Source organism: Anomaloglossus baeobatrachus, chromosome 11 (assembly GCF_048569485.1).
Source record: "Anomaloglossus baeobatrachus isolate aAnoBae1 chromosome 11, aAnoBae1.hap1, whole genome shotgun sequence".
Taxonomy (NCBI): Eukaryota; Metazoa; Chordata; class Amphibia; order Anura; family Aromobatidae; genus Anomaloglossus; species Anomaloglossus baeobatrachus.
In genome coordinates, this window is record NC_134363.1 from 8,323,444 (window position 1) to 8,350,645 (window position 27,202).

Genomic DNA, 27,202 nt, shown 5'->3' on the forward strand with positions numbered 1-27,202 from the left:
CAATGCTGAGCCATACATCACCAAGCACAATGCCGAGCCGTACATCACCAAGCACAATGCCGAGCCATACATCACCAAGTACAATGCCGAGCCGTACATCACCAAGCACAATGTTGAGCCGTACATCACCAAGCACAATACCGAGCCGTACATCACCAAGCACAATGCTGAGCCGTACATCACCAAGCACAATGCCGAGCCGTACATCACCAAGCAGAATGCCGAGCCGTACATCACCAAGCACAATGCCGAGCTGTACATCACCAAGCACAATGCTGAGCCATACATCACCAAGCACAATGCTGAGCCATACATCACCAAGCAGAATGCCGAGCCATACATCACCAAGCACAATGCCGAGCCGTACATCACCAAGCACAATGCTGAGACATACATCACCAAGCACAATGCTGAGCCGTACATCACCAAGCACAATGCTGAGCCATACATCACCAAGCACAATGCTGAGCCGTACACCACCAAGCACAATGCCGAGCCCTACATCACCAAGCACAATGCTGAGCCATACATCACCAAGCACAATGCCGAGCCATACATCACCAAGCACAATGCTGAGCCATACATCACCAAGCACAATGCTGAGCCGTACACCACCAAGCACAATGCTGAGCCATACATCACCAAGCACAATGCCGAGCTATACATCACCAAGCACAATGCCGAGCCGTACATCACCAAGCACAATGCTGAGCCGTACATCACCAAGCACAATGCTGAGCCGTACATCACCAAGCACAATTCTGGGCTCTTGATAGATTGGTTTAAAGCTGGCACCACCGGAGTTTGGACGCGTTCTGTACAGGAACAGATCGCACTTCTGCGTTTGATGGAGGAGTCTGGGTTCGGTGATGGAGGACGTTACCCCCTGACTGCATTGTGCCCGCTGTACAGATGGTGGAGGATGATGCTCCGGGCTGTTATCAGGGGGTGGCCGCGGCCCTTTAGTCCCAGTGGGAGGAAATGTTATGTTTCAGCACAAGAAATTGTAGAGAATTGTAGCCTCAGCTTTGTGGGAATAAATCTCTACTTACATCTCTACATGTGGCGCTGAGCTAATATTTCCCTACACTGTCACTCGATCAGGTAAGAAGCCCCCGGGCACCAATAGCAGACAGCGCTCTGCAGCGCCCCCTAGTGGTGGGAATATCAGGAGGATATAATCCCCGGTGGGATCTGCTGGTCTTCCAGATGGTCTTCTCCTGGATCTTCCCCGTCTGTCTCCGGGGCACAATGCTCTCCTCTCTGCTGCTCCTCCTTAGTCTCGGTAAGTCCTGAGATTCTCTGGAGACATTTACACCCGGCACAGGTGGAATATCTGCCCCAATATCACACAACAAGGTGACCATGGCTTTATCTTCTAGTGTCGGTGAAAGGGAAAGTGCTGTACCCCAAAACTTTAAGTATTATGCTGTCAGAAACAATGAACAAAGTGAGAAGTCATTTTATCGTCTACGGCTGCCAGTGTGGATATGTGCGAGGAAGTGACATAGTGGATGAAATCGATAGGTAAGTGCCCGATATCCTATATTGTGTGTTTTGTAAATAAGACGGGCAGTGAGCCCCATAGGGGTGAACAGGCCCATGACGATCGGGAGGGTTAGGGTAGGAAAGAGTTAAGTGCTAAGGTTGGAGGTACATAGGGGCTGCCTGATTGGTGGGAGAGTCGGGAAAAGTGATTGGGTGAGGGTTGGTGTGGTGGGTATAAAGGGGGCTGTGCAGAGGTCACTGCCCCTTTTGACCTACAGACAGCATGTGCCCCCTGCGCTGCTGCCTCCCTGACTGAAGAATGGTGGACTTAGCAGCGGTGCTGGAGCTGGGGCGGGGGGCATCTGAGGACATCGGCGAGGACGCGTCTGCAGGGCTGGAGCGGCTATCTCTTCTCCTGCGCCCGGACCTGCGCTGCGCGCTCGGCGGGCGTGCCGCCGGAGCGCTACTCCCCCGGCGGGGGGGGAGTAAACAGATTTAGCAGCCCCTTCGGGGACCCTCCGGGGCAGCGGAGTGCACCTCACCTTCAGACGTGTCTCTGGCCGCCGGGAGGAATCCTCGCCGGAGATCCTGCGGGCCGGGGGTGGGCGGAGCTTCTGCGAGGCCTACTTCCGGTCCGCGGCCTGCACGGCCACGGACCTGAGCAGCGGCAGCCCCCAGTGAGGTGCGGGCTGGGAGTGGCGCCCGGCACCACGGAGCGGACGGGGAGACTCCCTGCAGTCGGCAGGGGAGAGAGGATGGATGGAGGGGCGGCGCGGATCGGAGCGGTAGTCGGAGGGGGCTGGTGGCAGGGTCATGCAGTCTGCAGGGCAGTTGCGGCGGTCAGTTATTACGGTACCTCCCAGCAGGGATCAGGCTGGGGGGTGTTCCCGGCATCCGGACGGAGAGGCACGGCCTTCCTGCAGTCGGCAGGGAGGGGGACCACCAGGAGCTACAGAGCTTACAGCAGTGCAGCAGGAGGGGGCAGCAAAGAAGGACGGCGGCAGGACGCCGCGCCGCGGCATGAAAAAGAGGACAAGCAGGAGGCGCACGGAGGAGCAGGATGCGGTGACCGTGGGGGTTGACGGCCGCCAGGTGCGGGCTGTCCCCTCGCTGGTCCCCCCAGCGGACTTCAGCAGCTCTTCTTATTCGGGCGAGGAAGAAGGACCGGAGGAGGCGGTAGGACGGATGGAACGGCAGCAGGATGTTCGCGGTACGGCTGCTCCGGATTCGGTTCAGAGGCAGCCCGGTGAGAGGGCAACCAATATGTTTAATGTTGTGGGTAGTGTTAGCGGGGGCGGGGGTTCCACCGCGGGGAGTGGTTTGCCGGGGGTTTAGTGCGGTCGGTCAGTCGGGGGTTACCCGGGGCGGAGTTTTGGGGGCAGCTGCTAGGGGTGTTGCAGGGGTTGTCGGCTGAGCGGTCAGGTCGAAGCGGGCCTGGGTCCCTGGCGGGGGGCGTGGGTGGGTCCCACGGTCGGGGTGGCTGCCGGTGGTACCGTTGCGCGAGGTAGAGGCTTAGGAGGTTGTGCCGGCGGTCATTGCGGGTCAGGCGGACGGCGCGGCGGCCGTGGCGTTGGTTAGCGAGGACGTGGAAAAGGATGATGAGGTTGTGCTTTTGGATGATAGGGCACGGAGCGAAGTTACGGGTGCTTTGAGAGTCCGTTAGGGGTGCATTTGAAAAAGGAGGTGAGGGAGTAGATAAGGAAAGGGGAGTATGGGGAAATTTTTTCACTGCTTCCCTTGGAAAAGTTTAACTTGGATACAGTGAAGCCAAGTGACTCTAAAAGAAAAGGAGGATTAAAAAAAAAAAAAAAAAAAGGGGGAGGTGTAGGTTGATCCCGAGGACGTTTACTAACTGGCAACGGAAGGCTATGCGGCCTGGCATCCGGTAGGAACACAAAGATATTTCTCTGTGGATGCGTTTGATAACGGCCCCGGCGCAGCCCTTTCGAGGGGGTGCCAGGGGCCCGGGTGCGAGTGGCGGGTCTTCGGCTGGAAAAAAGAAGGAGCGTGTTGGAAATTTAGTGAGGGGCGATGTAAGTTTGGGGCAGCGTGTCAGTTCAAACACGAGTGTTCCGGTTGTGGAGGTTTCCCACTCTTTGCCCAGGTGTTTCAACGGGGGAAAGAAAAGTCGGGGGAAGGTTTTGGAAACAGGGAGGACGCCAGTGAGGGTCGAGGCGATGCGTCCCTATTTAAATAGATATCCGGATGATCGGGCGGCGGAGCTGTTTGCGACGGGTTTTTTATGGAAGGTTTCCGGATTCCGTTTGAATTTGGGGCGCCGGTGTTTCGCCCGGGTAATTCGGGGTCCGCAAAAGACCATCCGGAGGTGGTGACGAAAAAGCTGCAGAAGGAGGTGGAGTGGGATGGATGGCGGGTCCTGGTCCGGGGCCCGCCACTCCCCAACTTGAGGTTTTTCGCCGCTGGGAGTGGTACCCAAAAAGGAGCCGAACGAGTTTCGGCTCCTTCATCATCTCTCTTACCCGGCTGGGTTGTTGGTGAACGGCGGGATTTCACCCGAGTTGCCGGCGGTCTGTTATGTATCGTTTGACAAGGCTTTGGAGTGAGGGTATGTGCGCACGTTGCTTTTTACCTGCTTTTTACCTGCTTTTTTGCTGCTTTTTCTTCTGCGCTGTTTAATGCCAAAATGGATGTGTTCTTCTATTCAAGCAAAGTCTATGGGAATTTGGGTTTCTTGTTCACACTATGTTGTTCAAAATGCTGCCTTTTTGAGGCAGAACTTTGGTCAAAAACTCAGCTTTTCAAAGAAGCAACATGTCAATTGTTTTTGCCATTTGGGTTTTGAACTGCAAAGCTGAGTTTTTGACCAAAGTTCTGCCACAAAAAGGCAGCATTTTGAACAACATAGTGTGAACAAGAAACCCAAATTCCCATAGACTTTGCTTGAATAGAAGAACACATCCATTTTGGCATTAAACAGCGCAGAAGAAAAAGCAGCAAAAAAGCAGGTAAAAAGCAGGTAAAAAGCAACGTGCGCACATACCCTTAGTGTGGGTAGTGGGCAAGGGGCCCTGATGACCAGGGCGGACGTGGAAGCAGCTTTCCGGTTATTTCCGGGGCACCCGGAGATTTTTCACCTTTTGGGGTGCATGTGGGATGGGGAATACTATGTGGATGGGTGCCTGTCCATGGGTTGTTCTATTTCGTGCGCTTATTTTGAAGCGTTTAGTTCGTTTGTGGAATGGGTAGTCAGGGATGTGGCGGGTGTCCACTCAGTAATACACTATTTGGATGATTTCTTTTGCGGGGGCCCAGCGGGCTCCTCGGTTTGTTCCTTGCTGCTATTTACATTAGAACGCATTGCGGGAAGCCTGGGCATTCCGTTGGCGCAGGAGAAAACAGAAGGGCCAGTGACGTCCCGATGTTTCCTGGGTATTGGAATTGACACGGTGGCTATGGAATGCCGATTGCCGGAGGACGAGCTGCGTGATTTGAAGGCGTCGGTGCAGTTGTTGCACCGGACTAAGAAGGTGCGGTTACGGGATTTCAGTCGGTCCTTGGGAACTTGAATTTTGCCTGTCGCATTAGGCCGATGGGGCAAATATTTAACAGGCGTCTGGCGAGGGCGACGGCAGGGGTGATTGCTACAAATCCGTTTGTCAGAGTGACAATGATGAGGAAAGGAGATTTGCTGGTGTGGGGCTGCATTCCGTGAACGATACAACGGACGGACGTTAGGGGTGAGCAAGGCAGTATCAGATAGCCAGCTGGAACTGTTTATTGATGCGGCGGGGGCATCAGGTTTTGGGGCAATTTTAGGACGCATTGGTGTGTGGGCAAATGGCCACGGCTTTGGGTGGAAAAAGGGGTTGGTGACGAATTTGGCGCTGCTGGAAATGTTCCCCATCATAGTGGCGGTGGAGTTGTGGGGCCCAGAATTTGCGGGCAAGAAGCTTTGTGTGCATTGTAATGACATGGCAGTGGTGCATTCGATCAATTTATTGTCGGCAAAATCGCCCCCGGTAGTGTGGTACTTGAGACATCTGGTGTTGGGTTGCTTAGAACTCAACATGTGCGTGGTGGCGCAGCATGTGCCCAGAGTGCAAAATGAAGTGGCTGATGCGCTCTCTCGGTTTCAGTTCCACAGGTTCAGGCGACTGGTGCCAGGAGTGGACAAGGTTGGAGAACTATGCCCGGCATGGCTGTGGGACCTGGCGTCGGTGTAGCATTTGAGGGAATCAGGAGACCGGTGGCTGAGGCTACTTGTGCCGATACCAGGCTGTGTGGCAGGAATGGGAGGAATTGGAGAAGGCGGATTTTATGGAGCTTGGTTAGACAGGCCGAGTGCTGGGGGTTTTGTCATTGATTAGCTGGGATTTTTTCAGCAGGCCGGTCTCTTTCGGTGATGATTACAAGTTGGGCGGTGTTGGCCTTCTTGTTTAAAATGCAAGGGGTTCGGGACGTGACAAAGGATTTTCTGGTGCGGCAGGTGATGAAGGGTTTTCGAAAGGGCGCGCGGTCGCGAGACAGGAGACGGCCACTATTGTTTCCGTCGGTTTTGTTTGGTGAGGTGTTTGGGGGATATATGCTTGTCCAATTAGGAACGAGGCTGTTTACGGTTGCCTTCGTATTGGCATTTTTTTTTTTTTTTTTAAACTTTGAATTTTTATTGAGATTTTCAATTTACGTTTTTCATACATAAAATAAAACATAAAATTCACAATTCTTATCAAACCTAGACAAACAATGACAGGACAGGTGAGGAGGGTTAGGAGGGGAGAGGAGAAATAGGAGGGAAGAGGGAAAGGTTTCAAGAGTCCATGCTCCTTCCATAGGACCCATAGGCCTCAGTCTCACAGATCCTCCTGTCCCGCAAAGTAGTCCCATGGTGCCCACACGGCCTGGAAGCGGTCAACTGTGTCATGCAATAGTGCCGTGAGATGTTCCATGCGTCTAACGTCCAGTAATCTATACTTGAGGCTCTGGAGTGAGGGTGTCCCTGGCTGCCTCCAATTCTTTGCAATTAAGCATCTGGCCGCCGTAAGGATGTGGGACAAAAGCTTAGAGGCCGTTTTTCCCAATCCCCCATTCCCAAGACCCAGAACATAGATCAGGGGATCAAGATCAACCTCTATATATAGTACTTTATGGATCAACCCTCTAACCCGCTCCCAGAAGGGGACTATCCCTGGACAGGACCAGAATATGTGCAGAATGGTGCCCCTGCCTCCCCCGCATCTCCAGCAACAAGCCGGTATGGAGGGGTCTATGCCATGAAGGAAATCTGGAGTGTGGTACCAAAATAGCAAAATTTTATAGATATTTTCCTTATATAGTGTGCATATTGACGTCTTGGCGGCGTTTCCCCAGATTGCTGCCCATTCCTGAGGAAGTATCCGCCTTCCCAATAGAGACTCCCATTTCCGCATGTATGGAAAAGACCCCTCGGGCCCCTCCCGTGAATCAGAAAGCAAAATGTAAATTTCCGAAATCAGCCCCTTAGTATCAATGCCCCTTCTGCAAATTTTCTCAAAATCTGTGGGAATCGAGGCCCCTGCCCTGCCAAACAAGGAGCCAGCCAAGTCTCTGATCTGCAGATATTGGAAAAACTCTCGATTAGAGAGAGAGAATTTATCTCTAAGGTACTCAAAGGAATGGATCTGCATTGTACTTCCATCTATAATGTCTGCAAATCTGAATAGACCTGCCTTGAGCCAGGGGTGCACCATGTCCGACTCCAGACTGCTTGGGAGCAAGGGTTGGTATATGAAGGACACCAGAGGGGAGCAGGGGGATGCCAAAGGAAATCTTCTAATGCAAAATGCCCAGAGGTCCCTAGTGAACTGCATCGGTCCAAGAAGAGGGGGGGCGAATCACACCGGGCCGGGGGCCACAGGAGCGCGTTTGGATGTATAGGCGCCAGCCAAAGTTTTTCAATCTCAGTCCACCTGTTGTATGCCCAAAGGGACACCCAACAGGGGATCCTCCTAAGATGGGCCGCCCAATAGTATTTTAGGATGTCCGGGACAGAAAGCCCCCCCCTGTTTCTCCGAGCCATCAACACCTCCCTGGCCACCCTATGACGTTTGTTACACCAAATAAATCTAAGGATAGCCGCCTGACGGGACTTCAGCTCCTTTATTGGTACCTTAACTGGGAGGGTTTCAAAGAAATATAATAATTTTGGGAGCAAGCTCATTTTAACCGCCGCAATGCGCCCCATCCACGAAAGAGGGAGGGGCAACCACTTGCTCAAAAGAGTTCTCAGCTCTCGGAAAAGGGGGGGGAAGTTAAGGTTATAGAGGGAATCATAAGTAGATGTGAGGTTAACCCCCAGGTACTTGACCGCATCTGTCTTCCAACGAAACTTAAAATTCAAACGCAGGTAATCCAGGGCCACCGGGTCGAGATTCAAGGGCATTGCCTCCGTTTTGCTAGAGTTGATCTTATACCCCGAAAGGCTCCCGTACCTACCCAAGGTGCACATTAAAATTGGAAGGGACACATGGATGTTAGTAAGTGTAATGAGCACATCGTCGGCAAAAAGTGAGATTTTAAACGGTTTATTCCTGACCAGGACCCCCGAGATGTCTGGGTTGCTCCTGACCGAGGCCGCGAGGGGCTCTATGCATAGCGCAAAAAGGAGGGGGGACAGGGGGCACCCCTGCCTGGTGCCATTGGAGATGAGAAAAGGCTTAGAGATGTGGAGGGGGAGTTTGATAGAGGCCATAGGAGCGCTATACAGGGACTTCAAGGCCCGCATAAAGCCACCCGAGATCCCAAAGACCTCCATTGTCTTGAAGAGAAAAGGCCACGCAAGGCGGTCAAAAGCCTTCTCTGCATCTAGACTCAACACCAACGCCTGTTGCTTCGTCTGATTTGCCACATCCACCAGGTCTATGACCTTCCTGGTGTTGTCCCCCCCCTGACGGCAAGGGACAAAACCCACCTGGTCTTTATACACGAGTTGGGGCAACCATCGATTAAGCCTGGCCGCCAAGAGCTTGGTGAACATCTTCAAATCGGAGTTCAAAAGGGCTATTGGTCTATAATTAGCACAGTCCAATGGGTCCCTGGGTGGCTTGGGCAGGAGGATTAAATGGGAGTGTAGCATGGATGGAGGGATAGGGTCACCCTGAAGGAAAGAGTTAAACAAGGCGGCCATGTGTGGGAGGAGCTCCGCCGCAAACACCTTGTAATAAAAATAAGTAAAGCCGTCCGGGCCCGGTGACTTCCCGCCAGGCAGGGCTTCCAGAACTTGCTCCAGTTCCTCTGTAGTAATCTCTTCATTCAAAGCCACGGCTGCTCCGCAAGGCAGTGAAGGGAGCTCAAGGGCCGAAAAATAGTCCCCAAGTGCCCCAGCCCCGCGCGAAGCCATGCCCGGGGGAACCGGAAGGTTATAAAGCTTGTTGTAGTAATTGAAAAAAATGTCAGCTATTGAAGCGGGGTGATAGTGGATAGTGCCCTTTTCGTCGCGCAGAGCCTGAGGGCATGAGGATGTAGCGCGCTCCTTAAGCTGCCTGGCGAGTAAGGTATGAGCCTTATTACTCCTTTCATAGTATCTTTGTTTGGAAAAGGTTAGCAATTTTTCTGCTCTGCCAATTGCCAAGTCTCTCAACTTTTCCCTAAGGCTGATGACTCTCCTAAGAATAGTCAGTGATGGGGCAGCCGCCAGTCTCCCCTCCTGTAGCTTAAGATGGGCCGTTATAGAGTCCCGCTGGCTTGTGGCATTCTTTTTAGCCCTGGCGCCCTCTCTAATGCATAGTCCCCTCATCACTGCCTTGTGAGCTTCCCAGAGTGTTGCCGGCGACGTGACCGTGCCCGTGTTCAACTGAAAGAATTCGACCAGTTGCTTATTTAAAAAGGCCCTAGTGTCGGGATTTTTGATCAGAGATTCATTAAGGCGCCAATGCTGAGGCCTAGGTCGAGGACCATCTTTCTTGAAGTCCATTATGAGTGGGGAATGGTCTGACCACGTAATGGATCCCATTTCCACCCTCTCAAGACGCCCCAGCAGCTGTGAGTCAATGAAAAAATAGTCTATTCTGGTGTGCGTCTGATGCGGATGCGAGTAGAAGGAAAAGGCCTTCTCTCCCGGGTGGTCCACCCTCCAAGCGTCGTATAAAGCCCCTGATCTAATGAGCCTACGAAAGTCCCGGGACAAATTTTTCAAAGCACCCGATGGAGGGTGTCCACCCACAGAGAGTCTGTCGGCCACCTCCGAAAAAGGGATGTTAAAGTCTCCCCCCAACACCGTAGAGGCCGGTGCCAGTCCGCCTATCAGATCGAGTATTTTCTTAAGAAAGCGTATCTGCCCTTCATTAGGTGCATAAATGTTGGCCAGTATGTGCGGGGATCCCCCCAGTTGGCCCTCCAGAATCACATATCTACCCTCTGGATCGCAGTGAGAACCCGTAATTTGTAGAGGACAACTGGAGGATATTAAAATAGCAACTCCCCCCCTCTTGGAGCCCGAGTAAGCCGAGTAATGGATGGGAAAGCGGTGGGACGCAAATTTGAAAGTGTTTGATTCCACAAAATGTGTTTCTTGGATAAAGGCTATGTCTGCACCTGATGTTTTCAGTTCCTGTAGCAGCAATTTCCTCTTACGGGGTGAATTCAGACCTTTTACGTTAAGAGAGATAATGCGGGTCATATCTAAAACTTAGAAGTAAGAAAAAGCTAATGGCACACCTATACCGTCGGGGGCATGACTTCCCCTGTGAAGCCGGCCAGAGGAGATGGTCCATACGACAAAGGGCCGCAGCTCCCAGGGACTCTAGAAGGGGTGGTACCTGAAAGGACACATAAGGAAAAAACATCGGGGAGGGGGGAAGACAAGGACAAACATAGAAATGAACATGAATTAAGAACATTAACCAAAATGCATAAACCTTAGGCATAGATTCCCGGGGGGTCAACCCGGAAGGGAGAGACCAAGAGGGAGGTTCCCCAACCCGTCTGAGCTAAGAGAGCCACCCACCTCACTCCCCAGTAGCCCTCCCACGGGGGTCAGTCCAGTGGGCACGGGCCCGTGCCAAAAGGAAACAAGGGAAAAAAAAACAAAACAAAAAACCTCAACCACTAACTCCAAGTAAGGGGACCGGGCTCCCGCCAACCCCCCTACCACCCACGGCATCATTGTGGCTACAGCCCCCCCCCCTTATGCAGCTCAACAGACCCAGAGGGCCGCAGATGACACAATGGACAGTCAGAGGCTTGCTGTAGAGAGAGTCACAGTATCACAAAGCATGCTCAGCCACTGGAACTCAGAGGGTATAAGAAATAGGCACCAACCAGGTTAAGAAGTGTCCTCAACGGTGAGCCGGGGAGGGGGGCGACCCGCGGCCCCTACCTCCTCTCCCCCCCAAAGCCCCACGCCCTTCACCCCTCACCTTGGACCACACGGGAGGGGGCGGCCCTTCCAACCTTTGCAAGTCCCAATCTGGGATACAGACCGCTGGAATGTCCAGTGCTTCACAGAACAGAGTGGTATCTGCTGGAGTGCGAAGGGTCGCCGATTTACCCCCTCTGCGCGCTGTTAGTGCAAACGGGTAACCCCAGCGGTATGGAACCTGGTGCTCCTTCAGGCTCGTGAGGAGGGGTTTGAGGTGCCGCCTTTTCTGGAGTGTGATGCGAGAAAGATCCGGGAAAAGCTGGATTTCCTTGCCATTGAACACAGGTGCCGTGCGCCTCATTCTAGCCTTAGCCATGATCAGTTCTTTGGTGGAGAAGTCGTGAATGCAACAAATGATGTCCCGGGGTTGGGTGGATAAATTCTTCGGCTGTAAAGCCCTGTGTGCCCTGTCCAGCTTGATGATGTTAGAAGGGGGAGCGTCCAACACTTCATTAAAGATGGATTGTAGTATGGAGTTTGTGTCCTCGGGCCCATCTGACTCTGGGACCCCCCCTCACACGGACATTGCAACGGCGTCCTCTGTTGTCGAGATCCTCTATGTGAGACTGCATATCCTCCATTATTTTTTGTTGCGATGTTGCCAGTTTGTGTAATTCTGATACATGGGATCTGGTGATGTCATGCTCTTCCTCCAGGGATTCAATTCTGCCAGACAATTGCTGCAAATCTCTCCTCACTTCAGCTATTTCTGACCTGCAAGTTGCTTTAACCTCACGTATGAGGCATTGAAAGTCCTCTTTAGAAGGAAGTTTACTTATGAAATCATGCATGTCCTTATAGAAGGTGTCTGGCCCTTTAAGGTGAGCACCTGCAGTAATAGACGCTGGAGTTTTAGTCTGGTGCTGGGGAAGCTGGGGAGGTTGATCTCCACACCGAGGCCCAGAGGGGGGAAGCAGGCTGCTCTGTTCCCTGATATTACCAGCTGTGGCTGCAGTCCCTTCTTCTCCTGGCAGTGGGGAGGGCTGCCCCCCGACCTCCACCTTATCTCCCACCGCCACTATGTGCTCCTGGGCCTGCTGCTGCTGTGCCTGAGGATCCGATGCAGTGCAGGGCTGCTGAGCCAAGGCATCCCCTGTTGGATCTGCTGCAGGGACTCCTCCACTTTCCCCTGTGTCCCCGCTCACCCACTCCTCCTTCTCTTGCTGCTTAGCAGGCCGGGCCGGTGCCTCCATTTCCCCTCCATGCTCCTGGAAAGATGGCGTCCGGGCCTCCCCTGGACCCTGTTCCAGGCCCAAGAAAGTATCCAGCGCCGTGGTGTGCAGCGGGGGGGCCACCGATGCCTGCTGCGACGGTTTAATCCTCCGTGGTCCCATCCTGAGAGCCGGTGAGTAGGTTTGTGCTTATGATAAGTGCTGATTTAGCTGAGGGTCAACAGGAGCTCCTCTTCCCCACGTCCACTCAGCTCAGCATCCTGGACATGCCCCCGTATTGGCATTTTTGGGGCTTTCTGCATCAGAGAATTGGGTAGCCCTGCCAGGCATGCAGTAGGCGGGCTGTTATTGGAGGTTGTTACGCTTGGAAAGGATGGCGCGAGTGCCGGCTACAGTTTTCAAAGACAGATCAAATAGGTCAGGGGACGTCTGGTGACATTGTTTGAATTGCCAGGGCACCACCTATGCCCAGTGGTTCAGGTGGCGGAATTCTTGCAGGTGTGGGGTGGCTACCCCGATGTTTTCATTAGACATGTGGATGGATCTGCCTTATCGCGATTCCAGTATGGCAGTGCTGAAGACGGCTTTAGTACGGGCCGGGGGAGGAGCCAAGGGATTATGGGTCCCACTCCTTTCGGATTGGGGCAGCGACCGAAGCGGCTAAGTGGGGGGCTGAGTGAGGATTGGATCCGGCGGTTTGGGAGCTGGGATTCCTCCAGGTTTCGTTTGTATATTAGACCACATCTGATTAGGTGATGTTTGCTGACAGGGGGGTCCTTTATTGAGTATGGTTTGGTGGGCAGTTTCTTCGTACGGAGCGGCGATGTAGGAAGCCCGTGTGAAATGGCTCGGAGTTCGGGGCATGACTTGGAGTAGAGTTCGCCCTGAATTGGCGTATTATAGCCGGATTGACAGGGAACCTGATGTTTTAATGCTGCATGTGGGGGGGAATGACCTTGGAGTGTGGACGGCGAGAGAGTTAAAAAGGGATATCAAGTTGGACTTACTTCATTTGTGGAGGGCGTTCCATGGCATTGTGATTGTGTGGTCCGATATGGTAGCCCGGATGCAGTGGCGTTTTGGGTGGGCGGTGGATTGGATTCACAGGGCCCGGGAAAAATTGAACCGGGTGATTGGCAGGTTTGTAGCGTGGAACGGAGGTTTGGTGGTTCGATTTGAGGAGTTGGAGAAGTCCACCGAGCAGTATTTGAAGCGTGATGGGGTCCATCTCACGGATGTCGGTTTGGATTTGTGGATGTTGGGTTTGAGGGATGGATTGGAACGAGCATTGGGGGTGTGGGGGGCCCGGGCCAAGTAAGGTGTCACTTGGCCGGTCTGTGGCGGGGTGATAGGTCCGTTCAGAGAGGTTTGGTGTACCGACAGTAGGTTTGTTGGTATGAAGCCACTCAGGGGGAGTGGCTTCGAGTTGGATGGGAACTTGTAGGCGGAGGTCCTGCAGGTTCTGGGGAGGGGTAATTAACGATGGAACGTTAATTACCCTACACCTCGGGTCGGTTGGTCACGGCCGAGGTGGTCCCCTGGGCCGGTTGGAGGTTACGGCCGGGGGATAGGAATGATGGTTGCCCTCTCGGATGGACCTATCAGGTGTCATTTTGTGGAGAATATGTATATATGTACAGGTTCAGGTGTTAATGGGGTGGCATGTTGAGCCACAAGTTTGGTACATATATACTGTTTAATAAAGCTGTGGCCATTCGGCAATAAAGTCGGAGTCTGTGTCGTTACTAATATATTTAAATTAAGGGGAAGTTTGTCACTGGAGACCCGCTTATCCCTTATAGATACGTCATGTGCTGTAAGATGGCACCAGCTACATTGTAAAGGGTCGGTGTATATCCCGCAGGTGTCTGTCCTCTGGGGTGTAACCTGGAATGTCTACTGGAGTACCACGAGCTTAAAGTTCAAGGGCCGGGATTATGGACAGCTGGAGAGAGGGGTGGGTCTGGCTACCCACATTCCCCACCTACGGGTACCAAGCCTCTCTGAAGCAACCCCCAGAACATGAAAGGGTTCGTCTTGTGCAGATATCTCTCTGAGTACAGATAATGTAGTAGATGTCACCTGCAGTCCTATGTAACACCACAGATAACACAGTGATATCTCTCTGAGTACAGATAATGTAGTAGATGTCACCTGCAGTCCTATGTAACACCACAGATAACACAGTGATATCTCTGAGTACAGATATTGTAGTAGATGTCACCTGCAGTCCTATGTAACACCACAGATAACACAGTGATATCTCTGAGTACAGATAATGTAGTAGATGTCACCTGCAGTCCTATGTAACACCACAGATAACAGTGATATCTCTCTGAGTACAGATAATGTAGTAGATGTCACCTGCAGTCCCATGTAACACCACAGATAATACAGTGATAATTCTCTGAGTACAGATATTGTAGTAGATGTCACCTGCAGTCCTATGTAACACCACAGATAACACAGTGATACCTCTCTGAGTACAGATAATGTAGTAGATGTCACCTGCAGTCCTATGCAACACCACAGATAACACTGATATCTCTCTGAGTACAGATAATGTAGTAGATGGCACCTGCAGTCCTATGTAACACCACAGATAACACAGTGATACCTCTCTGAGTACAGATAATGTAGTAGATGTCACCTGCAGTCCTATGTAACACCACAGATAACACAGTGATATCTCTCTGAGTACAGATAATGTAGTAGATGTCAACTGCAGTCCTATGTAACACCACAGATAACACAGTGATATCTCTCTGAGTACAGATAATGTAATAGATGTCACCTGCAGTCCTATGTAACACCACAGATAACACAGTGATACCTCTCTGACTACAGATAATGTAGTAGATGTCACCTGCAGTCCTATGTAACACCACAGATAACACAGTGATACCTCTATGAGTACAGATAATGTAGTAGATGTCACCTGCAGTCCTATGTAACACCACAGATAACACAGTGATACCTCTCTGAGTACAGATAATGTAGTAGATGTCACCTGCAGTCCTATGTAACACCACAGATAACACAGTGATACCTCTCTGACTACAGATAATGTAGTAGATGTCACCTGCAGTCCTATGTAACACCACAGATAACACAGTGATATCTCTGAGTACAGATAATGTAATAGATGTCACCTGCAGTCCTATGTAACACCACAGATAACACAGTGATACCTCTCTGACTACAGATAATGTAGTAGATGTCACCTGCAGTCCTATGTAACACCACAGATAACACAGTGATATCTCTGAGTACAGATATTGTAGTAGATGTCACCTGCAGTCCTATGTAACACCACAGATAACACAGTTTTATCTCTGAGTACAGATAATGTAGTAGATGTCACCTGCAGTCCTATGTAACACCACAGATAACACAGTGATATCTCTCTGAGTACAGATAATGTAGTAGATGTCACCTGCAGTCCCATGTAACACCACAGATAATACAGTGATAATTCTCTGAGTACAGATATTGTAGTAGATGTCACCTGCAGTCCTATGTAACACCACAGATAACACAGTGATACCTCTCTGAGTACAGATAATGTAGTAGATGTCACCTGCAGTCCTATGCAACACCACAGATAACACTGATATCTCTCTGAGTACAGATAATGTAGTAGATGGCACCTGCAGTCCTATGTAACACCACAGATAACACAGTGATACCTCTCTGAGTACAGATAATGTAGTAGATGTCACCTGCAGTCCTATGTAACACCACAGATAACACAGTGATATCTCTCTGAGTACAGATAATGTAGTAGATGTCAACTGCAGTCCTATGTAACACCACAGATAACACAGTGATATCTCTCTGAGTACAGATAATGTAATAGATGTCACCTGCAGTCCTATGTAACACCACAGATAACACAGTGATACCTCTCTGACTACAGATAATGTAGTAGATGTCACCTGCAGTCCTATGTAACACCACAGATAACACAGTGATACCTCTATGAGTACAGATAATGTAGTAGATGTCACCTGCAGTCCTATGTAACACCACAGATAACACAGTGATACCTCTCTGAGTACAGATAATGTAGTAGATGTCACCTGCAGTCCTATGTAACACCACAGATAACACAGTGATACCTCTCTGACTACAGATAATGTAGTAGATGTCACCTGCAGTCCTATGTAACACCACAGATAACACAGTGATATCTCTGAGTACAGATAATGTAATAGATGTCACCTGCAGTCCTATGTAACACCACAGATAACACAGTGATACCTCTCTGACTACAGATAATGTAGTAGATGTCACCTGCAGTCCTATGTAACACCACAGATAACACAGTGATACCTCTCTGAGTACAGATAATGTAGTAGATGTCACCTGCAGTCCTATGTAACACCACAGATAACACAGTGATACCTCTCTGAGTACAGATAATGTAGTAGATGTCACCTGCAGTCCTATGTAACACCACAGATAACACAGGGATATCTGAGTACAGATAATGTAGTAGATGTCACCTGCAGTCCTATGTAACACCACAGATAACACAGTGATACCTCTCTGAGTACAGATAATGTAGTAGATGTCACCTGCAGTCCTATGTAACAACACAGATAACACAGGGATATCTGAGTACAGATAATGTAGTAGATGTCACCTGCAGTCCTATGTAACACCACAGATAACACAGTGATATCTCTCTGAGTACAGATAATGTAGCAGATGTCACCTGCAGTCCTATGTAACACCACAGATAAAACAGTGATATCTCTGAGTACAGATAATGTAGCAGATGTCACCTGCAGTCCTATGCAACACCACAGTTAACACAGTGATAACTTTCTGAGGACACTTTTTACCTGCAGTCCCATGTAACGTGCATGTATAACCTCTGGTCTTTTCCTCCCTCAGGTGCTGCCATGCACAATATTGTTGTTATAAAACTGTGAAAGGGGATGAGTGTGATCCTCGTAAAGTGCATTACTCTTACACCTACAGTAACGGGACCCTCACCTGCGGTAAGTCCGGGGGTCTCCTCAGGGACATTGTGAGAAGGAGAAGAATTACAAGTCTGTTAAATAGCAAAACTGAAAATCCAATTTCACGTTTTGTCTGATCATGTGATACTGAACACACTATATATATACTAGCTGTAGTACCCGGCGTTGCCCGGGATAGTAACTGTCTCTCTGTCTCTGTCTGTCTCTATCTCTGTCTGTCTCTATGTGTGCGTCTGTCTGTTTCTCTCTTTCCCCGTCTGTCTCTTTGCCCAACTGTCTCTTTCCCCGTCTGTCTCTTTGCCCCTCTGTCTCTTTGCCCAGCTGTCTCTTTGCCCGGCTGTCTCTTTTCAGGGCTGTCTCTTTGCCCCGCTGTCTCTTTGCCGTCTGTCTCTTTGCCCATCTGTCTCTTTGCCCGGCTGTCTCTTTTCAGGGCTGTCTCTTTGCCAGGTTGTCTCTTTGCCCAGCTGTCTTTTTCCAGGGCTGTCTCTTTCCAGGGCCGTCTATTTCCAGGTCTGTCTCTTTGCCTGGTCTGTCTCTTTCTAGGTCTGTCTCTTTCCAGTTCTGTCTCTTTCCCGGTCTGTCTCTTTGCGCGGTCTGTCTCTTTGCCCGGTCTGTTTCTTTGCCCGGTCTGTTTCTTTGCCCAGTCTGTTTCTTTGCCCGGTCTATCTCTTTGCCTGGTCTGTCTCTTTCCAGGGCTGTCTCTTTCCAGGGCTGTCTCTTTCCCGGTCTGTCTCTTTCCCGGTCTGTCTCTTTGCCCGGTCTGTCTCTTTGCCCGGTCTGTCTCTTTGCCTTGTCTTTCTCTTTCAAGGTCTGTCTCTTTCCCGGTCTGTCTCTTTGCCCAGTCTGTCTCTTTGCCCGGTCTGTCTCTTTGCCCGGTCTGTCTCTTTGCCCGGTCTGTCTCTTTGCCCGGTCTGTCTCTTTGCCTTGTCTTTCTCTTTCAAGGTCTGTCTCTTTCCCGGTCTGTCTCTTTGCCCAGTCTGTCTCTTTGCCCGTTTTGTCTCTTTGCCCGTTTTGTCTCTTTGCCCGTTCTGTCTCTTTGCCCGGGCTGTCTCTTTCCAGGTCTCTCTTTGGCCATCTATCTCTCTGTCTCTTTCCAGGGCTGTCTCTGTCTGTGTCTCTGTCTTTTTCTGTCTCTCTCTATCCATCTCCCCACCGACATCTTATTACCTCACGCATAAGCTTCTTATACTAACAGTTTATTTTGTTCCTATAGCAACCACTAACAGGTGCTATTAAGCTGTAGCTCCCACCTCCTCAGTTTAATAGAGGCAGGATTTTAGGAGAGTAACTGTAAAGCGTGGGCTTAAATGTTCCTGCCGGAACATAGTCTATGACGTTCCCTGAGTCACATGGGGCGTCTGTGCAAAATTTCGTGATTGTAAATGCGACGGTGCGGATTCCTTTATCGGACACACACACACACACATACACTCAGCTTTATATTATATATATATATATATATATATATATATATATATATATATATATATATAGCTTTTGCCATGGTTTTCTCTGTTCTTACTTGAATGTGCATAGTGAGGATTCAGACTGGAGGCGGCAAATAGTGCCCCTCTTCTATTCTGATGACAGAGTTACGCCCCATTGGATTCTTTCACGCAGGGTCATCGGGTCGTCATCTAGAATGTCTATTAATAAACAATTTACACCGTGTGCAGAATTATTCGGCAAATGAGTATTTTGATCACATGATATTTTGTATACATGTTACACTCCAAGCTGTATAGGTGAGAGCCAACTACCAATTAAGTAAATCCGGTGATGTGCACCTCTGTAATGGGGAGGGGTGCGGTGTAATGACACAACACCCTATTTAAGGGGGGCTTAATTATTAGGCAACTTCATTTCCTTTGGCAAAATGGGTCAGAAGAGAGATTTGACGGGCTCTGAAGAGTCCATATTGTGAGATGTCTTGCAGAGGGACGCAGCAGTCTGGAAATTGCCAAACTTTTGAAGCGTGATCCCCGAACAATCAAGGCAAATACCAACAGGGTCGCAAGAAGCGTGCTGGGCAAAAAAGGTGCAAAATAACTGCCCATGAATGGAGGAAAATCAAGCGTGACGCTGCCAAGATGCCATTTGCCACCAGTTTGGCCATATTTCAGAGCTGCAACGTTACTGGAGTATCAAAAAGCACAAGGTGCGCCATACTCAGGGACAGGCCAAGGTAAGGAAGGCCGAAAACCACCACCTCTGACCAAGAAACAGAAGATAAAGCCTCAAGACTGGGCCAAGAAATATCTGAAGACTGATTCTTCACAGGTTTTATGGACTGATGAAATGAGAGTGACTCTTGATGGGCAGATGGATGGGCCAGAGGCTGGATCAGTAAAGGGCAGAGAGCTCCACTCAGACGCCAGCAAGGTGGAGGTGGGGACTGGTATGGGCTGGGATCAGCAAAGATCAACTTGTGGGACATTTTCGGGCTGAGGATGGAGTGAAGCTCAAGTCCCAGACCTACTGCCAGTTTCTGGACGACAACTTCTTCAAGCAGTGGTACAGGAAGAAGTCGCTATCATTCAAGAAAAACATGATTTTCATACAGGACAATGCTCTATCACATGCATCCAACTACTCCACAGCGTGGCTGGCCAGTAAAGGTCTAAAAGATGAAAATATAATGACATGGCCCCCTTGTTCCCCTGATCTGAACCCCATAGAGAACCTGTGGTCCCTCATAAAATGTGAGATCTACAGAGAGGGAAAACAATCCACCTCTGGGAGCAGTGGCTGGAGGCTGTGGTGGCTGGAGGCTGTGGTGGCTGGAGGCTGCAGTGGCTGGAGGCTGCGGTGGCTGGAGGCTGCGGTGGCTGGAGGCTGTGGTGGCTGCTGCACGCAATGTTGAGCGTAAACAGATCAAGCAATGACAGAATCTATGGATGGAGGCTGCTGAGTGTCATCAGAAAGAAAGGGGGCGATATTGGGCACTCACTTTTGGGGTTTTGTTTTTGCATGTCAGGAATGTTTATTTCTAAATGTTGTGCAGTTATATTGGTTACCTGGAGACAATAAACAAGGGAGATGGGAATAGATTTGGTTTTTATTAAGTTGCCTAATAATTCTGCACAGTAATAGTCACCTGCACAAACAGAATCCTCCTAAGAAGCCAAATCTAAAAACCCCTCCAACTGCCAAAATATTAAGCGCTGATATTTATGAGTCTTTTGGGTGATTGAGAACAGAGTTGCTGATCAATATTAAAAAAATCCTCTAAAATACAACTTGCCTAATAATTCTGCACACGGTGTAGAATTGTAAGGGATTAGTAATAGTCTATAATTTTTCTTTTTTTTCTCTATTTTTCCTTTCGATCTCTGGTGGGCTCCCACTCATTAAAAGAATTCCTTTATTACCTTCCTAATGAAAACCGTCCTTGCAGATCTCCTATCCTTTAATAGCATTCCTTCATTAGTTCCCTATCATAATACCTTCCCCGATTGATTATCAATGTAGGTGGTATTGATCCATAAAGAAATTGTATAGTGTCCTTTTTTGAGATAGAGGGGTTCTTGAAATAATAACCCCCTTTTCATTTGAAACATTGTCTTTTGTTCTTAGTTTGGCCCATGTACAGTCAGGGCCAGAAATATTTGGACAGTGACACAAGTTTTGTTATTTTAGCTGTTTACAAAAACATGTTCAGAAATACAATTCTATATATAATATGGGCTGAAAGTGCACACTCCCAGCTGCAATATGAGAGTTTTCACATCCAAATCGGAGAAAGGGTTTAGGAATCATAGCTCTGTAATGCATAGCCTCCTCTTTTTCAAGGGACCAAAAGTAATTGGACAAGGGACTCTAAGGGCTGCAATTAACTCTGAAGGCGTCTCCCTCGTTAACCTGTAATCAATGAAGTAGTTAAAAGGTCTGGGGTTGATTACAGGTGTGTGGTTTTGCATTTGGAAGTTGTTGCTGTGACCAGACAACATGCGGTCTAAGGAACTCTCAATTGAGGTGAAGCAGAACATCCTGAGGCTGAAAAAAAAGAAAAAATCCATCAGAGAGATAGCAGACATGCTTGGAGTAGCAAAATCAGCAGTCGGGTACATTCTGAGAAAAAAGGAATTGACTGGTGAGCTTGGGAACTCAAAAAGGCCTGGGCGTCCACGGATGACAACAGTGGTGGATGATCGCCGCATACTTTCTTTGGTGAAGAAGAACCCGTTCACAACATCAACTGAAGTCCAGAACACTCTCAGTGAAGTAGGTGTATCTGTCTCTAAGTCACCAGTAAAGAGAAGACTCCATGAAAGTAAATACAAAGGGTTCACATCTAGATGCAAACCATTCATCAATTCCAAAAATAGCCAGGCCAGAATTACATTTGCTGAAAAACACCTCATGAAGCCAGCTCAGTTCTGGAAAAGTATTCTATGGACAGATGAGACCAAGATCAACCTGTACCAGAATGATGGGAAGAAAAAAGTGTGGAGAAGAAAGGGAACGGCACATGATCCATGGCACACCACATCCTCTGTAAAACATGGTGGAGGCAACGTGATGGCATGGGCATGCATGGCTTTCAATGGCACTGGGTCACTTGTGTTTATTGATGACATAACAGCAGACAAGAGTAGCCGGATGAATTCTGAAGTGTACCGGGATATACTTTCAGCCCAGATTCAGCCAAATGCCGCAAAGTTGATCGGACGGCGCTTCATAGTACAGATGGACAATGACCCCAAGCATACAGCCAAAGCTACCCAGGAGTTCATGAGTGCAAAAAAGTGGAACATTCTGCAATGGCCAAGTCAATCACCAGATCTTAACCCAATTGAGCATGCATTTCACTTGCTCAAATCCAGACTTAAGACGGAAAGACCCACAAACAAGCAAGACCTGAAGGCTGCGGCTGTAAAGGCCTGGCAAAGCATTAAGAAGGAGGAAACCCAGCGTTTGGTGATGTCCATGGGTTCCAGACTTAAGGCAGTGATTGCCTCCAAAGGATTCGCAACAAAATATTGAAAATAAAAATATTTTGTTTGGGTTTGGTTTATTTGTCCAATTACTTTTGACCTCCTAAAATGTGGAGTGTTTGTAAAGAAATGTGACAATTCCTACAATTTCTATCAGATATTTTTGTTCAAACCTTCAAATTAAACGTTACAATCTGCACTTGAATTCTGTTGTAGAGGTTTCATTTCAAATCCAATGTGGTGGCATGCAGCGCCCAACTCGCCAAAATTGTGTCACTGGCCAAAGATTTCTGGACCTAACTGTATTTGATTGAATATTGCATAAATTCGAGAAACTCTACATATGGATTTGGGTGACATGCAACTGATGTATGTTGCATGTCTATATGTAATATATATGTTCCTGAGATAAGTGTGGGAGGCGGCTGAGATTTGCTATATTTGACAATATGCGATCACCACTTTCTCTGGAAGAATTGACTATGGGACTTATGGAGAAACCGACATAACCAGCACTTCAATTCTGCAATGGAATGGTTGTCTAATTACCTTAGTACTTATATAATGATGCTATGCTACGTTGTTATCTATGGGTGCACTCTTAATATGTTGGCTCTGTGGGGACGCTCTTAAAATGTTGGCTGTTTGGGGCTCTCTTAAAATGTTGGCTCTGTGGGGGCTCTCTTAAAATGTTGGCTCTGTGGGGGCTCTCTTAAAATGTTGGCTCTGTGGGGACGCTCTTAAAATGCTGGCTGTGTGGGGGCGCTCTTAAAATGTTGGCTCTTTGGGGGATCTCTTAAAATGTTGGCTGTTTGGGGGCGCTCTTAAAATGTTGGCTCTGTGGGGGATCTCTTAAAATGTTGGCTGTTTGGGGGCGCTCTTAAAATGTTGGCTCTGTGGGGGCTCTCTTAAAATATTGGCTCTGTGGGGACGCTCTTAAAATGTTGGCTCTATGGGGACGCTCTTAAAATGCTGGCTGTGTGGGGGCGCTCTTAAAATGTTGGCTCTGTGGGGCTCTCTTAAAATGCTGGCTGTGTGGGGGCGCTCTTAAAATGTTGGCTCTGTGGGGCTCTCTTAAAATGTTGGCTCTGTGGGGGCTCTCTTAAAATGTTGGCTCTGTGGGGGCTCTCTTAAAATGTTGGCTCTGTGGGGGCTCTCTTAAAATGTTGGCTCTGTGGGGGCTCTCTTAAAATGTTGGCTCTGTGGGGGCTCTCTTAAAATGTTGGCTCTGTGGGGGCTCTCTTAAAATGTTGGCTCTGTGGGGGCTCTCTTAAAATGTTGGCTCTGTGGGGACGCTCTTAAAATGTTGGCTCTGTGGGGGCTCTCTTAAAATGTTGGCTCTGTGGGGGCTCTCTTAAAATGTTGGCTCTGTGGGGACGCTCTTAAAATGTTGGCTCTGTGGGGGATCTCTTAAAATGTTGGCTCTGTGGGGACGCTCTTAAAATGTTGGCTCTGTGGGGACGCTCTTAAAATGTTGGCTCTGTGGGGGCTCTCTTAAAATGTTGGCTCTGTGGGGGCTCTCTTAAAATGTTGGCTCTGTGGGGGCTCTCTTAAAATGTTGGCTCTGTGGGGGCTCTCTTAAAATGTTGGCTCTGTGGGGGCTCTCTTAAAATGTTGGCTCTGTGGGGGCTCTCTTAAAATGTTGGCTCTGTGGGGGCTCTCTTAAAATGTTGGCTCTGTGGGGGCTCTCTTAAAATGTTGGCTCTGTGGGGACGCTCTTAAAATGTTGGCTGTTTGGGGCTCTCTTAAAATGTTGGCTCTGTGGGGGCTCTCTTAAAATGTTGGCTCTGTGGGGGCTCTCTTAAAATGTTGGCTCTGTGGGGACGCTCTTAAAATGTTGGCTCTGTGGGGACGCTCTTAAAATGTTGGCTCTTTGGGGGATCTCTTAAAATGTTGGCTGTTTGGGGGAACTTTTAATATGTTGGCTGTGTGGGGATGCTCTTAAAATATTGGCTCCATTGGGGCTCTCTTAAAATGTTGGCTGTTTGGGGGCACTCTTAAAATGTTGGCTCTGTGGGGCTCTCTTAAAACGTTGGCTGTTTGGGGACGCTCTTAAAATGTTGGCTGTGTAGGGGCGCTCATAAGATGTTGGCTGTTTGGGGCTATCTTAAAATGTTGGCTCTGTGGTGGCGTTCTTAAAATGTTGGCTGTTTGGGGGTGCTTTTAAAATGTTGGCTCTGTGGGTGTGCTTTTAAAATGTTGGCTCTGTGGGGGTGCTTTTAAAATATTGGCTCTGTGGGGGCGCTCTTAAAATGTTGGCTCTGTGGGGGCACTCTTAAAATTTTTCCTTTATGGGGGAACTCTGAAAACAGGCTCTGTAGGGATTATTATTTATTTTTTTTTTATTCTGTGTTATTTTAAGTCAATTCCCTATGCACATTTGTTTGCAGCCCCTTAGCCCTTAATTCGACCATTTTACAGCACACAAATTTGGGTCCCCATTGACTTCTACATAGTTCGGGGTGAAGTTCAGGTATTGAACTTTTAACTACAGTTCGGCTGAAGAAATGCGCTACAAATTCTGTATATCAAAAACACTGAGCCGCACATCCAACAGGTGTGAACAGGTGCTAGCTAAAAACACAATATGACTAGAAAATACATACAGCTGCACTGTAGAATGCTAACAATGAATAAGTGAACTCTGGCATTGAATTTCTGCTAGACGAATATTTGAAAACAGAGATACTTAGCTTATGTGTTGGCCAATACATGTGAGCCCGGTAACCAGTGACAAGGTGTATCTAAATATACCGAGATCCTCCTTTATATCTGAACCCTAGCTGCCCAGACATGTAGGTTTTTAACCTAGATGGTGGCATTTGAGTTAGGATCCTGGTATATTTAGGTCACCTTGTTGTGGTTATCGGGCTCACATGCATTGGCCAATACATAAGTTAAGTATTTTTTCAAATATTCCTATAGCAGTAATGCAATACCAGAGTTCCCTTATTCATTGTTAGCATTCCAGAGTGCAGCTGTATGTGTTTCTTAGTTATATTGTGTTTTCAGCTCGCACCTGTTTGGAACAGGAGTGTTCAGAGAGTCCATTGCGGTTCCTTCCCTGGATCAGGTCAGACTGTAGAGGTCCAATAGAGTAGGTGGCGGAATTTCTCAGGGCTACCCTGAGATTCTGGGATTTGGGAGGGGTGGTTCTATCACGGGATCAGGGTCCTATCTCGCCCCTTTTTGCCAACCTGGAATTTCCCCCGGGACTAAAGGTTGATAAATTCCTGTGCTGGAGGAGGGGCCAAGATACACGTTTCTTTTGCGTACATAGAGGTCCGGAACTCCCCCCGTTTCTGTCCTACTCACCCCCGAACACTGAACCCCCTCTACATGGTTAGACTACCTACAATACAATCTTTCTAATGGATCATCATAGAAACAAGGCGTATTCTTCTATCCCCGCGCAATTTGAACAGCTCTTTCTATTACAACATACCCTCTCTCTCATTTATAAGTTTATGACTCGACGAGGGGCTTCATTTTCTAGAGAAATGGCTTAGGGAACTGAATATGAATACACCGGATGAGGACTGGATTGTTCCTCAAGTGTGATAATATATACTGTTACGTTTGGATTATAAATCTTGAAAAGTATTAATAAAAAGAGATTAAACCTAAAAGATGGATGTCAGGAACAGGGGGAAGGAGTGGAAGTTACACCCCTCGTTTCCACCAGACAGAGCACGTGACTCGCTCTCTAGCGCCCCTCTTATAGTCAGGCCAATTATGGAATTGCCCAACAATAGGCAAGGAGGCCGCTATTCTACTATGCCGATGATTGAAGGGTTCCCGGTGAGAGTAAGGTATATATTCCCCCGACTCCTGCGGCGGAAAATATCTAATCCGCCCCTGATCTCACGGGTCGCCCCACAATGATCCTTGGCATAAACTCGCTGCCACCAATCGATTACGGTAACTATTACGCCGAGCACACAGACGTGGAATTCAGGATCGAGATAACAGAACAGCCCAAGATTAAATTATATATGTTTTAATCGCCTTAAGGGCACACTAGAAACTACAATATATACAATATGGAATTTACAGAATATATATATATGTCAGAGTACATTTACAAATAAAACGCGGTCACAAACAGGCATACAGATGTATCAATTACCTTAAGGTTGAGGGTTTGGCACATGCAGGGGGGTACTGTGTGAGGCCAAGGACATTTTAGGTATCCTCCACTACATGAATGAAGCACGTGACCCCCAGAAGAAATACAATGCACGGACCTCTGTCCTTAGCTTTTATCTGTTCTGTCCTGGGCTCACACGGCCCCCCCTCATGACATCATCCTGGTTGGAATTCCCTCCCCCTGCTGCTAGCTGAGAATAATCTAACGTTATATTTCCCAGCATAACTCGGCCCCTGAGCTCCTCACACAGAAGATATGACCCTCGTTTTTGTCGTTGTGAATTGATCTCCGTTTTGATAGGAAATATGAGGGTCCTGCGGGCTTCCTGTGGCCAGTTATTAACTATTGAGGGCTACGTACATCATACAGGTTTGCCAAAATATGTGTTACGTGCGTCTGGCCTTCAGGAATATGAATATGCCTGTCTTGTCTGTGGGGGCGATGTACCCCCCAATATCGAAACTCTGCTGACGGTTCCGAAATGTCTGGAGGAGACCTGTGAAGTTAGGTTATAAACTTGGAGCTCCCCTCCCACCTCCTGTGTAGGACAATTCACTCCCCAGGGGGCGTGCTGGATCAAGGGCTGTTCTAACTGGATTTTGACACCTTGAATTTTACCTTTCCTGGGTCTCCAAGCAGCAGGAAAAGGGAGGGGATGACATCCTGGAGTAGCTGACTCATGACTGTCATAATTCTCATCGTTATCTAGCATACTCCTCACAATGCATGTTTCTGTTATATCCATAGATGATGAGGAGGAGTCCGGCTGTGCCAGAAAAACCTGTGAGTGCGATTGGAAAACCGTGACGTGTTTCATGAGTCACAAATATTCAAAAGTTAATGCAAAACACCTACAATATCATGTTTGTGAAGGAAAACGTCCACCCTGCAGCCCCCTGTAATCAGCCCTAATGCCATGTCCTGAAGAGCTCGGCCCTCACCCCTCACACAACCGCTGCCTACTAAGAAGAGGACGAAAAATATGTGTGATCCAGACATGACATGAATAAAGAAACAGGAAATTTCCAAAATAAAAAAAATTTTATGTAAAACATCCTGTATTATACTCCAGAGCTGCACTCAATATTCTGCTGGTGCAGTCACTGTGT

General features: G+C 48.7%; 2 protein-coding genes across 2 annotated transcripts in view; one reads left to right on the forward strand and one right to left on the reverse strand.

The window, feature by feature from the left end:
• LOC142256808 (acidic phospholipase A2 homolog) overlaps positions 1 to 27,202 on the reverse strand; it is an 88,664-nt gene that overhangs the window by 49,875 nt on the left and 11,587 nt on the right. The window lies entirely within an intron of this gene.
• On the forward strand, positions 1,167 to 27,091 carry LOC142256809 (basic phospholipase A2 caudoxin-like). Its single transcript, XM_075328700.1, has 4 exons — positions 1,167 to 1,285; positions 1,383 to 1,527; positions 16,918 to 17,024; positions 26,841 to 27,091. The coding sequence occupies exons 1-4, from the start codon at positions 1,210 to 1,212 to the stop codon at positions 26,993 to 26,995; spliced, it is 483 nt and encodes a 160-aa protein (XP_075184815.1). The 5' UTR covers positions 1,167 to 1,209; the 3' UTR covers positions 26,996 to 27,091.